Source organism: Pezoporus wallicus, unplaced genomic scaffold, assembly GCF_028554395.1.
Source record: "Pezoporus wallicus isolate ANWC-B61680 ecotype Strahan unplaced genomic scaffold, APGP_CSIRO_Pwel_v1 contig_12592, whole genome shotgun sequence".
NCBI lineage: Eukaryota > Metazoa > Chordata > Aves > Psittaciformes > Psittacidae > Pezoporus > Pezoporus wallicus.
In genome coordinates, this window is record NW_026643031.1 from 1 (window position 1) to 14,308 (window position 14,308).

The following is a 14,308-nucleotide window of genomic DNA, read 5'->3' on the forward strand; positions in this document are numbered from 1 at the left end:
GGATATGGGGTGGGGGGGTGGATGGGGTGGGGGGTTGTGGGGGGATATGGGGTGGTGTGAGGTGGATGGGGTTTGGGGGGGGTATATGGGGTGTATGGGGTGGATGGGGTATAGGGCTATGGGCTATGGGATGTATGGGCTATGGGGTATAGGGGCTATGGGGTATAGGGGCTATGGGGTATAGGGGCTATGGGGTATAGGGGCTATGGGGCTATGGGGTATAGGGGCTATGGGGTATAGGGGCTATGGGGTATAGGGGCTATGGGGCTATGGGGTATAGGGGCTATGGGGCTCGCAGGGGCCGTTCCTGCCCCCTAACGTGGCGGGTGCCCCTGCCCCACAGTGGATGACGTCCAGGTCTCCTGCTACCGCATCCTCAGCAGCATCTACTCCCTGGGTACCACCAAGAACCCCTACATGGAGAGGTGACCTCCCATCTCTGGGGCTGCGCTATGGGGCTGCGCTATGGGGCTGGGGGGGTGTGGGGCTGTGGGGGCTGTGGGGGGTGTGGGGGCTATGGGGGGTGTGGGGGGTGTGGGGGGGATGGGGGCTATGGGGCAATGGGGGGTGTGGGGGGGATGGGGGCTATGGGGGGTGTGGGGGGTATGGGGGTTGTGGGGGCTGTGGGGCTATGGGGGTTGTGGGGGCTGTGGGTGCTATGGGTGCTATGGGTGCCATGGTCGCTATGGGTGCTATGGATGCTATGGGTTCTATGGGTGCTATGGGTTCTATGGGTGCCATCGTCGCTATGGGTGCTATGGATGCTATGGGTTCTATGGGTGCTATGGGTGCTATGGATGCTATGGGTTCTATGGGTGCCATGGTCGCTATGGGTGCTATGGGTGCTATGGATGCTATGGGTGCTATAGGTGCTATGGGTGCTATGGGTTCTATGGGCACTATGGGTGCTATGGGTGCTATGGGTTCCATGGGCTCTATGGGCACTATGGGCGCTATGGGTGCTATGGGTGCTATGGGTTCTATGGGCACTGTGGGTGCTATGGGTGCTATGGGTGCTATGGGTGCTATGGGTTCTATGGGCTCTATGGGCACTATGGGTGCTATGGGCGCTATGGGGGCTATGGGTGCTATGGGTTCTATGGCCTCTATGGGCACTATGGGTGCTATGGGCGCTATGGGTGCTATGGGTGCTATGGGTTCTATGGGCACTATGGGTGCTATGGGTTCTATGGCCTCTATGGGCACTATGGTTGCTATGGGCACTATGGGTGCTATGGGTGCTATGGGTTCTATGGGCACTGTGGGTGCTATGGGTGCTATGGGCACTATGGGCTCTATGGAATCTATGGTCTCTATGTTCTCTATGGGGCTCTATGCGCACTATGGGTTCTATGGGTGCTATGGGTTCTATGGGCTCTATGTTCTCTATGGACTCTATGGGTCTCTATGTTCTCTATGGACTCTATGTTCTCTATGGGCTCTATGGGTCTCTATGGGCTCTATGGGGCTCTATGGGTTCTATGGGCTCTATGTTCTCTATGTGTCCCTATGTGTCTCTATGTGTCTCTATGGGCTCTATGTGTCTCTATGTGTCCCTATGTGTCTCTATGTGTCTCTATGTGTCTCTATGTGTCCCTATGTGTCCCTATGTGTCCCTATGTGTCCCTATGTGTCCCTATGTGTCTCTATGTGTCTCTATGTGTCTCTATGTGTCTCTATGTGTCTCTATGTGTCTCTATGGGTCCCTATGTGTCTCTATGGGTCTCTATGTGTCTCTATGTGTCTCTATGTGTCTCTATGTGTCTCTATGTGTCTCTATGTGTCTCTATGTGTCCCTATGTGTCTCTATGTGTCCCTATGTTCTCTATGTGTCTCTATGTGTTCCATGTGTGCCCCGGAGCCCCGTTGCCGTGGGGCGCTGTGGGTCTGAGCCCCGTGGGTCCCGCAGGCAGCGGCCGGCGCTGGGGGAGTGCCTGGCTCGGCTGGCGGCCGCCATGCCCGTGGCCTTCCTGGAGCCCCACCTCAACCACCTCAACCCCTGCTCCGTCTACAGCACCAAGTCCGCCCGCGAGCGCGCCGGTCAGCGCCTGCCCCACACCTGCCCCACACCTGCCCCACACCTGCCCCACACCTGCCCCACACCTGCCCCACACCTGACCCACACCTGCCCCACACCTGACCCACACCTGCCCCACACCTGACCCACACCTGCCCCACACCTGCCCCACACCTGACCCACACCTGCCCCACACCTGACCCACACCTGACCCACACCTGCCCCACACCTGACCCACACCTGCCCCACACCTGCCCCACACCTGCCCCACACCTGACCCACATCCATCCCCACACCTGCCCCACACCTGACCCACACCTGCCCCACACCTGACCCACACCTGACCCACACCTGACCCACATCCATCCCCATGGCTCCCCCACATCCATCCCCATGGCTGCCCAACAGCGCCTGCCCCACACCTGCCCCACACCTGACCCACACCTGCCCCACACCTGCCCCACACCTGCCCCACACCTGCCCCACACCTGCCCCACACCTGCCCCACACCTGACCCACATCCATCCCCACACCTGCCCCACACCTGACCCACACCTGCCCCACACCTGACCCACACCTGACCCACACCTGACCCACATCCATCCCCATGGCTCCCCCACATCCATCCCCATGGCTGCCCAACAGCGCCTGCCCCACACCTGCCCCACACCTGACCCACACCTGCCCCACACCTGCCCCACACCTGACCCACACCTGCCCCACACCTGCCCCACACCTGCCCCACACCTGACCCACACCTGCCCCACACCTGCCCCACACCTGCCCCACACCTGACCCACACCTGCCCCACACCTGCCCCACACCTGACCCACACCTGACCCACACCTGCCCCTCACCTGCCTCTCACCTGCCCCACACCTGACCCACACCTGCCCCACACCTGACCCACAGCGCCTGCCCCACACCTGACCCACACCAGACCCACACCTCCCCCACAACTGCCCCACACCTGCCCCACACCTGACCCACACCTGACCCACACCTGCCCCACACCTGACCCACACCTGACCCACACCTGACCCACACCTGCCCCACACCTGACCCACACCTGCCCCACACCTGCCCCACACCTGCCCCACACCTGACCCACACCTGACCCACACCTGACCCACATCCATCCCCATGGCTCCCCCACATCCATCCCCATGGCTGCCCAACAGCGCCTGCCCCACACCTGACCCACACCTGCCCCACACCTGCCCCACACCTGACCCACACCTGACCCACACCTGCCCCACACCTGCCCCACACCTGACCCACACCTGCCCCACACCTGACCCACATCCATCCCCATGGCTCCCCCACATCCATCCCCATGGCTGCCCAACAGCGCCTGCCCCACACCTGACCCACACCTGCCCCACACCTGCCCCACACCTGCCCCACAGCGCCTGCCCCACACCTGACCCACTCCTGCCCCCCATCCATCCCCATGCCTGCCCCACAGCACCAAGTCCGCCCGCGAGCGCGCCGGTCAGCGCCTGCCCCACACCTGACCCACACCTGACCCACACCTGACCCACACCTGACCCACTCCTGCCCCACACCTGACCCACACCTGCCCCACATCCATCCCCATGCCTGCCCCACAGCACCAAGTCCGCCCGCGAGCGCGCCGGTCAGCGCCTGCCCCACACCTGCCCCACACCTGACCCACACCTGCCCCACACCTGCCCCACACCTGACCCACACCTGCCCCACACCTGACCCACACCTGCCCCACACCTGCCCCACACCTGCCCCACACCTGACCCACATCCATCCCCACACCTGCCCCACACCTGACCCACACCTGCCCCACACCTGACCCACACCTGCCCCACACCTGACCCACACCTGACCCACACCTGACCCACACCTGACCCACACCTGCCCCACACCTGCCCCACACCTGACCCACATCCATCCCCATGGCTCCCCCACATCCATCCCCATGGCTGCCCAACAGCGCCTGCCCCACACCTGCCCCACACCTGACCCACACCTGCCCCACACCTGCCCCACACCTGACCCACACCTGCCCCACACCTGCCCCACACCTGCCCCACACCTGACCCACACCTGCCCCACACCTGCCCCACACCTGCCCCACACCTGACCCACACCTGCCCCACACCTGCCCCACACCTGACCCACACCTGACCCACACCTGACCCACACCTGCCCCACACCTGCCCCACACCTGACCCACACCTGCCCCACACCTGACCCACAGCGCCTGCCCCACACCTGACCCACACCTGACCCACACCTGCCCCACACCTGCCCCACACCTGCCCCACACCTGACCCACACCTGACCCACACCTGCCCCACACCTGACCCACACCTGACCCACACCTGCCCCACACCTGACCCACACCTGCCCCACACCTGCCCCACACCTGCCCCACACCTGACCCACACCTGACCCACACCTGACCCACATCCATCCCCATGGCTCCCCCACATCCATCCCCATGGCTGCCCAACAGCGCCTGCCCCACACCTGACCCACACCTGCCCCACACCTGCCCCACACCTGACCCACACCTGACCCACACCTGCCCCACACCTGCCCCACACCTGACCCACACCTGCCCCACACCTGACCCACATCCATCCCCATGGCTCCCCCACATCCATCCCCATGGCTGCCCAACAGCGCCTGCCCCACACCTGACCCACACCTGCCCCACACCTGCCCCACACCTGCCCCACCGCGCCTGCCCCACACCTGACCCACTCCTGCCCCCCATCCATCCCCATGCCTGCCCCACAGCACCAAGTCCGCCCGCGAGCGCGCCGGTCAGCGCCTGCCCCACACCTGACCCACACCTGACCCACACCTGACCCACACCTGACCCACTCCTGCCCCACACCTGACCCACAACTGCCCCACATCCATCCCCATGCCTGCCCCACAGCACCAAGTCCGCCCGCGAGCGCGCCGGTCAGCGCCTGCCCCACACCTGACCCACAGCGCCTGCCCCACACCTGACCCACACCTGACCCACACCTGACCCACACCTGCCCCACACCTGCCCCACATCCATCCCCATGGCTGCCCCACAGCGCCTGCCCCACACCTGCCCCACACCTGCCCCACTCCTGCCCCACAGCACCTGCCCCGCACCTGCCCCACATCCATCCCCATGCCTGCCCCACATCTGTCCCTGCGGCTGCCCCACATCCATCCCCAGCGGCTGCCCCTTCATCATTGGGTACCCCCCATCACCATTGGGTGCCCCCATCACCATTGGGTGCTCGCTTCATCATTGGCTTCCCCCTTCCCCATTGGCTTCCCCCTTCCCCATTGGCTTCCCCCTTCATCGTTGAGTTCCCCCTTCCCCATTGGCTTCCCCTCTTTCCCCATTGGCTTCCCCCTTTCCCCATTGGCTTCCCCCTTCCCCATTGGCTTCCCCCTTCCCCATTGGCTTCCCCCTTCATCGTTGAGTTCCCCCTTCCCCATTGGCTTCCCCTCTTTCCCCATTGGCTCCCCCTTTCCCCATTGGCTTCCCCCTTCCCCATTGGCTTCCCCCTTCCCCATTGGCTTCCCCCTTCCCCATTGGCTTCCCCCTTCCCTTTGGCTTCCCCCTTCCCATTGGCTTCCCCCTTCCCATTGGCTTCCCCTTCCCATTGGCTTCCCCTTTCCCCATTGGCTTCCCCTTTCCCCATTGGCTTCCCCCTTTCCCCATTGGCTTCCCCCTTCCCCATTGGCTTCCCCCTTCATCGTTGAGTTCCCCCTTCCCCATTGGCTTCCCCCTTCCTATTGGCTTCCCCCTTCCCCATTGGCTTCCCCCTTCCCCATTGGGCTCCCCCTTCCCCGTTGGCTTCCCCCTTCCCATTGGCTTCCCCGTTCCCTTGGGCTCCCCCTTCCCCATTGGCTTCCCCCTTCCCCATTGGGTTCCCCCTTCATCGTTGAGTTCCCCTTTCCCCATTGAGTTCCCCCTTCCCATTGGCTTCCCCTTCCCATTGGCTTCCCCCTTCCCATTGGCTTCCCCTCTTTCCCCATTGGCTTCCCCCTTCCCCATTGGCTTCCCCCTTCATCGTTGAGTTCCCCCTTCCCATTGGCTTCCCCCTTTTCCCATTGGCTTCCCCCTTTCCCCATTGGCTTCCCCCTTCCCCATTGGCTTCCCCCCTTCCCCATTGGCTTCCCCATTCATCGTTGATTTCCCCCTTCCCCATTGGCTTCCCCCTTCATCGTTGAGTTCCCCCTTCCCCATTGGCTTCCCCCTTCCCCATTGGCTTCCCCCTACCCCATTGGCTTCCCCCTTTCCCCATTGGCTTCCCCCTTCCCCATTGGCTTCCCCCTTCATCGTTGAGTTCCCCTTTCCCCATTGGCTTCCCCCTTTCCCCATTGGCTTCCCCCTTCCCCATTGGCTTCCCCCTACCCCATTGTGCTCCCCCCTCTCACCGTGCCCCCCTCCCTGCCCCATTGCAGTGCTGGGCCTGCCGAGCCGGGTTCAGGACCTATGCCCGGACGTTCCGTCCCTCGAGGAGCTCATGGGCGCCATCGGGGCGCTGGCCGAGTCGGGGGCGCGCTACACGGAGATGCCCCACATCATCGAGGTGACGCTGCCCATGCTCTGCAGTTACCTGCCCCGCTGGTGGGAGCGCGGCGCCGAGGCGCGGCCCCAAGGGCCCTGCCCCACGGCCGTCACCAGCGCCCACCTCAACACCCTCCTGGGCAACATCCTGCGCATCGTGGTCAACAACCTGGGCATCGACGAGGCCGCCTGGATGAAGAGGCTGGCGGGTGAGGGATGGGGGGCGGAGTGCTGGGGTTGGCTTCGATGGGGCTTGGGATGGGGCTGGGGACCCTAAGTGCGTCTTGGGGTGGTGGTGGTTGACCTCAAAGGGTGTTGGGGTGATGGTGGTTGACCTTAATGGGTGTTGGGGTGATGGTGGTTGACCTTAATGGGTGTTGGGTTGATGGTGGTTGACCTTAATGGGTGTTGGGGTGATGGTGGTTGACCTTAATGGGTGTTGGGTTGATGGTGGTTGACCTTAATGGGTGTTGGGTTAATCGTGGTTGACCTTAATGGGTGTTGGGGTGATGGTGGTTGACCTCAAAGGGTGTTGGGGTGATGGTGGTTGACCTTAATGGGTGTTGGGTTGATGGTGGTTGACCTTGATGGGTGTTGGGGTGATGGTGGTTGACCTCAAAGGGTGTTGGGGTGATGGTGGTTGACCTTAATGGGTGTTGGGGTGATGGTGGTTGACCTAAGAGGTTCTAGAGATGGTGCCGTTGGCCATGGGTCGATGCTGGGTTATGGATGATGCCGTTGGCCATTGGTTGATGGCGCCGTTGGCCATTGGTCAATGGTGCCGTTGGCCATGGGTCGATGCTGTGTTATGAATGATGCCGTTGGCCATTGGTTGATGGCGCCGTTGGCCATTGGTTGATGGTGCCATTGGCCATGGGTCGATGCTGTGTTATGAATGATGCCGTTGGCCATTGGTCGATGGCGCCGTTGGCCATGGGTTGGTGCTGTTCATGGCCATGAGTCAATGCTGTGTTATGGATGGCGCTGTCGGCCATTGGTCGATGGTGCCGTTGGCCATGGGTCGATGCTGTTCATGGCCATGGGTCGATGCTGTGTTATGGATGGCACCGTCGGCCATTGGTCGATGTCGCCATTGGCCATGGGTCGATGCTGTGTTATGGATGGCGCCGTTGGCCATTGGTCGATGGTGCCGTTGGCCATGGGTCGATGCTGTGTTATGGACGGCGCCATCGGCCATTGGTCGATGTCGCCATTGGCCATGGGTCGATACTGTGTTATGGCTCGCGCCGTCGGCCATTGGTCGATGTCGCCCTTGGCCATGGGTCGATGCTGTGTTATGGACGGCGCCGTTGGCCATTGGTCAATGGCATCATTGGCCATGGGTCGATGCTGTGTTATGGATGGCGCCGTCGGCCATTGGTCGATGTCGCCATTGGCCATGGGTCAATGCTGTGTTATGGACGGCGCCGTCGGCCATTGGTCGATGTCGCCATTGGCCATGGGTCGATGCTGTGTTATGGACGGCACCGTTGGCCATTGGTCAATGGCGCCGTTGGCCATGGGTCGATGCTGTGTTATGGATGGCACCGTTGGCCATTGGTCAATGGCATCATCGGCCATGGGTCGATGCTGTGTTATGGACGGCGCCGTCGGCCATTGGTCGATGTCGCCGCCGTCCCCGCCCCGCAGTGTTCGCGCAGCCAATCGTGAGCAAGGCGAAGCCGGAGCTGCTGCGCTCCCACTTCATCCCCACCATGGAGAAGCTGAAGAAGAGGGCGGGGAAGGTGGTGGCCGAGGAGGAGCAGCTCCGCATGGAGGCCAAGGGCGAGGGCGAGGAGGCCGAGCTGCTCATCCGCGACGAGTTCGCCGTCCTCTGCCGGGACCTCTACGCGCTCTACCCGCTGCTCATCCGCTACGTGGACAACAGCCGGTGAGGGCCGCGGCCCGAGCGCCGGGGGGAGCCAATGGGGGGGTGGCTATGGGGAGGCAATGGGGGTGGTGGCCATGGGGAGCCAATGGGGAGGGTGGTGGCCATGGGGAGGCAATGATGATGGGGACCCAATGATGATGGCGACTCAGTGGTGGTGTTGGCCATGGGAGCCAATGGTGGTGGTGGCCATGGGGAGGCAATGGTGGTGGGGACCCACTGATGATGGGGACCCAATGATGATGGCGACTCAATGGTGGTGTTGGCCATGGGAGCCAATGGTGGTGGTGGCCATGGGGAGGCAATGGTGGTGGGGACCCAATGATGATGGGGTCCCAATGACAATGATGGCCATGGGGAGCCAGTGGGGGTGGTGGTGGCCATGGGGAGGCAATGGGGGTGGTGGTGGCCATGGGGACCCAATGATGATGGGTACCCAATGATGATGGCGACTCAGTGGTGGTGTTGGCCATGGGAGCCAATGGTGGTGGTGGCCATGGGGACCCAATGATGATGGGGACCCAATGACGATGATGTCCATGGGGAGCCAATGGTGATGGGGACCCAATGGTGGTGGTGGCCATAGGGAGCCAATGGGGGTGGTGGCCATGGGGAGACAATGGGGAGGGTGGTGGCCATGGGGAGGCAATGGTGGTGGTGGTGGCCATGGGGAGCCAATGATGATGGGGACCCAATGATGATGGCGACTCAATGGTGGTGTTGGCCATGGGAGCCAATGGTGGTGGTGGCCATGGGGACCCAATGATGATGGGGACCCAATGATGATGGCGACTCAGTGGTGGTGTTGGCCATGGGAGCCAATGGTGGTGGTGGCCATGGGGACCCAATGATGATGGGGTCCCAATGACAATGATGGCCATGGGGAGCCAGTGGGGGTGGTGGTGGCCATGGGGAGGCAATGGGGGTGGTGGTGGCCATGGGGAGCCAATGATGATGGGGACCCAATGATGATGGCGACTCAGTGGTGGTGTTGGCCATGGGAGCCAATGGTGGTGGTGGCCATGGGGACACAATGATGATGGGGACCCAATGACGATGATGTCCATGGGGAGCCAATGGTGATGGGGACCCAATGGTGGTGGTGGCCATGGGGAGCCAATGGGGGTGGTGGCCATGGGGAGACAATGGGGAGGGTGGTGGCCATGGGGAGGCAATGGTGGTGGTGGTGGCCATGGGGAGCCAATGGGGGTGGTGATGGCCATGCGGACCCACTGATGATGGGGACCCGATGATGATGGGGACCCAATGACGATGATGTCCATGGGGACCCACTGATGCTGGGGACCCACTGATGGTAGGGACCCACTGATGATGGGGACCCGATGATGATGGGGACCCAATGACGATGATGTCCATGGGGACCCACTGATGCTGGGGACCCACCTCTGGTGTCCATGGGGACCCACTGATGGTAGGGACCCACTGATGATGGGGACCCAATGATGATGGGGACCCAATGACGATGATGTCCATGGCGACCCACTGATGCTGGGGACCCAACTCTGGTGTCCATGGGGACCAACTGATGGTAGGGACCCACTGATGATGGGGACCCAATGATGATGGGGACCCAATGACGATGATGTCCATGGGGACCCACTGATGCTGGGGACCCACTGCTGGTGTCCATGGGGACCCACTGATGGTAGGGACCCACTGATGATGGGGACCCAATGATGATGGGGACCCAATGACGATGATGTCCATGGGGACCCACTGATGGTAGGGACCCACTGATGGTAGGGACCCACTGATGATGGGGACCCAATGATGATGGGGACCCAATGATGATGGGGACCCAATGACGATGATGTCCATGGCGACCCACTGATGCTGGGGACCCAACTCTGGTGTCCATGGGGACCAACTGATGGTAGGGACCCACTGATGATGGGGACCCAATGATGATGGGGACCCAATGACGATGATGTCCATGGGGACCCACTGATGCTGGGGACCCACTGCTGGTGTCCATGGGGACCCACTGATGGTAGGGACCCACTGATGATGGGGACCCAATGATGATGGGGACCCAATGATGATGGGGACTCAATGACGATGATGTCCATGGGGACCCACTGATGATGGGGACCCAATGATGATGGGGACCCAATGATGATGGGGACTCAATGACGATGATGTCCATGGGGACCCACTGATGATGGGGACCCAATGATGATGGGGACCCAATGACAATGGTGTCCATGGGGACCCAGTGACGATGGGGACCCACTGATGCTGGGGACCCACTGCTGGTGTCCATGGGGACCCACTGCTGTTGCTGCCCCCCGGCAGGGCCCAGTGGCTGACGGAGCCCAACGCCGACGCGGAGGAGCTCTTCCGCATGGTGGGCGAGGTCTTCATCTACTGGTCCAAGTCCCACGTGAGTGGGGCCGGGGGGAGCCAATGGGGGGCAAAGGGGGGGGGGGGGGACACGGAGGTGGATGTGGGGGGAGCTGTGGGGCTCTGCCCCACACGTCCCCCTCAGGGTCCCTGCCCCACAGAACTTCAAGCGCGAGGAGCAGAACTTCGTGGTGCAGAACGAGATCAACAACATGTCCTTCCTGACGGCCGACAGCAAGAGCAAGATGGCCAAGGTGGGGCACCGGCCCCACGGCGGGCCCCGGAGCGCCCCATAACCAACCCAGCGCCCCCCAACCCATCCATCAGGCCCCCTGGTACCCCCAAACCGCCCCATAACCAACCCAGTGCCCCCCAACCCATCCCTCCCCATCCATCCCAATGGTCCCGGTAACCCCAAACTGCCCCATAACCAACCCAGCGCCCCCCAACCCATCCATCAGGGCCCCTGGTACCCCCAAACCGCCCCATAACCAACCCAGTGCCCCCCAACCCATCCCTCCCCATCCATCCCAATGGTCCCGGTAACCCCAAACTGCCCCATAACCAACCCAGCGCCCCCCAACCCATCCATCCCCATTCATCCCAATGGTCCTGGTACCCCCAAACCCCCCCATAACCCCCCCAAACTGCCCCATAACCAACCCATCCCCACCCCTCTCCATCCATCCCAATGGTCCTGGTACCCCCAAACCGCCCCATAACCCCCCCAGTGCCCTCCAACCCATCCATCCCCATCCATCCCAATGGTCCCGGTACCCCCAAACCGCCCCACAACCAACCCAGTGCCCCCCAACCCATCCATCCCCATTCATCCCAATGGTCCCGGTACCCCCAAACCGCCCCACAACCAACCCAGTGCCCCCCAACCCATCCATCCCCATTCATCCCAATGGTCCTGGTACGCCCAAACCCCCCCATAACCAACCCAGTGCCCCCCAACCCACCCCTCCCCATGCATCCCACTGGTCCTGGTACCCCCAAACCGCCCCATACCCCCCGCAAAACCACCCCATAACCAACCCAGTGCCCCCCAACCCATCCATCCCCATGCATCCCCATGGTCCTGGTACCCCCAAACCACCCCATAACCAACCCAGTGCCCCCCAACCCATCCATCCCCATGCATCCCCATGGTCCTGGTACCCCCAAACCACCCCATAACCAACCCAGTGCCCCCCAACCCATCCATCCCCATCCATCCCAATGGTCCCGGTAACCCCAAACTGCCCCCATAACCAACCCATCCCCACCCCTCTCCATCCATCCCAATGGTCCTGGTACCCCCAACCCGCCCCATAACCAACCCAGTGCCCCCCAACCCATCCATCCCCATGCATCCCAATGGTCCTGGTACCCCCAAACCCCCCCATAACCCCCCCAAACCACCCCATAACCAACCCATCCCCACCCCTCTCCATCCATCCCAATGGTCCTGGTACCCCCAAACCCCCCCATAACCCCCCCAATCCGCCCCATAACCAACCCCTCCCCATCCACCCCCATGGTCCCGGGACCCCCAAGCCCCCCAAAACCCCCCAGGACCTAATCCTGTCTCTTCTCTCCTCCTGCCTGTGGGTGCTGACCCCCAGTCCGGAGATGGCCAGGTCAGTGGGGGGGGGACCCCAGAGCCCTCCGGGGCACCCCCTCTATGGGGACATGGGGGGGTCCTGCCCCATAGGCTCACAGCTGGGGCTGGGGGCACCGGGGCTCCCATCGCTGCCTCGTCCCTCTGCTATGGGGCTCCCATCGCTTTGCTATGGGGCTCCCATCCCTTTGCTATGGGGCTCCCATCGCTTTGCTATGGGGCTCCCATCACTTTGCTATGGGGCTCCCATCCCTTTGCTATGGGGCTCCCATCGCTGCCTCGTCCCTTTGCTATGGGGCTCCCATCGCTTTGCTATGGGGCTCCCATCCCTTTGCTATGGGGCTCCCACCCCTTTGCTATGGGGCTCCCATCGCTTTGCTATGGGGCTCCCATCCCTTTGCTATGGGGCTCCCATCGCTGCCTCGTCCCTTTGCTATGGGGCTCCCATCCCTTTGCTATGGGGCTCCCATCCCTTTGCTATGGGGCTCCCATCGCTTTGCTATGGGGCTCCCATCCCTTTGCTATGGGGCTCCCATCCCTTTGCTATGGGGCTCCCATCCCTTTGCTATGGGGCTCCCATCGCTGCTTCATCCCTTTGCTATGGGGCTCCCATCCCTTTGCTATGGGGCTCCCATCCCTTTGCTATGGGGCTCCCATCGCTTTGCTATGGGGCTCCCATCACTGCTTCATCCCTTTGCTATGGGGCTCCCATCCCTTTGCTATGGGGCTCCCATCGCTTTGCTATGGGGCTCCCATTGCTGCTTCATCCCTTTGCTATGGGGCTCCCATCCCTTTGCTATGGGGCTCCCATCCCTTTGCTATGGGGCCCCCATCGCTGCTCCCATCCCTTTGCTATGGGGCTCCCATCCCTTTGCTATGGGGCTCCCATCGCTGCCTCATCCCTCTGCTATGGGGCTCCCATCGCTTTGCTGTGGGGCTCCCATCGCTGCCTCGTCCCTTTGCTATGGGGCTCCCATTGCTGCTCCCATCCCTTTGCTATGGGGCTCCCATCCCTTTGCTATGGGTCCCGCCTCCCTCCGCTATGGGTCCCAGTCACTGCCCCCACCCTTTTGCTATGGGTCCCCCATCACTCTCTATGGGTCCCAATCACTGCTCCATCACTCTCTATGGGTCCCAATCACTGCTCCATCACTCTCTATGGGTCCCCCATCACTCTCTATGGGTCCCCCATTGCTCTCTCTGGGTCCCCCATGGCTCTCTCTGGGTCCTGCCCCCCAGGGCCCCCCTGAGCGCCGCGCGGGCGCCCCCCGGCGTGGGGACCGGTACTCGGTGCGCACCTCGCTCATCGTGGCCACGCTCAAGAAGCTGCTCCCCATCGGCCTCAACCTCTGCTCCCCCGCGGACCAGGAGCTCATGGCCATGGCCAAGGGGCGCTACGCGATGGTGGGGGAGGGGAGCACCCATGGGGGGGGAGGGGAGCACCCATGGGGGGGGAGGGGAGCACCCATGGGGGGGGGGGCACCCATGGGGGGGGGGGGGCACCCATGGGGGGGGGGGGGGGGCACCCATGGGGGGGGTGGGGGGCATCCTGGGGGGGGAGGGGGGGGGGGGGGAGGGGAGCACCCATGGGGGGGGAGGGGAGCACCCATGGGTGGGGGGAGGGGAGCACCCATGGGGGGGGAGGGGAGCACCCATGGGGGGGGAGGGGGGCATCCATGGGGGGGGAGGGGGGCACCTATGGGGGGGAGGGGAGCACCTATGGGGGGGAGGGGGGCACCCATGGGGGGGAGGGGGGCACCCATGGGGGGGGGGGGGATGGGGGGAGGGGGGCACCCATGGGGGGAGGGGGGCACCCATGGGGGGGGGGGGCACCCATGGGGGGGAGGGGGTACCCATGGGGGGGAGGGGGGTATGGGGGGGGGA

At 63.1% G+C, this 14,308-nt stretch overlaps 1 protein-coding gene across 1 annotated transcript; it reads left to right on the forward strand.

The window, feature by feature from the left end:
* Nucleotides 1-343: 343 nt before the first annotated feature.
* On the forward strand, nucleotides 344-13,828 carry LOC130592291 (ryanodine receptor 1-like; the record flags this gene model as incomplete). Its single annotated transcript, XM_057396522.1, has 8 exons — nucleotides 344-425; nucleotides 1,910-2,040; nucleotides 6,461-6,775; nucleotides 8,217-8,457; nucleotides 10,771-10,858; nucleotides 10,980-11,072; nucleotides 12,429-12,476; nucleotides 13,664-13,828. Coding segments are annotated over 8 exons (1,163 nt in total), but the record flags the coding sequence as incomplete, so codon positions are not given.
* Between the last annotated feature and the right edge of the window lie 480 nt (nucleotides 13,829-14,308).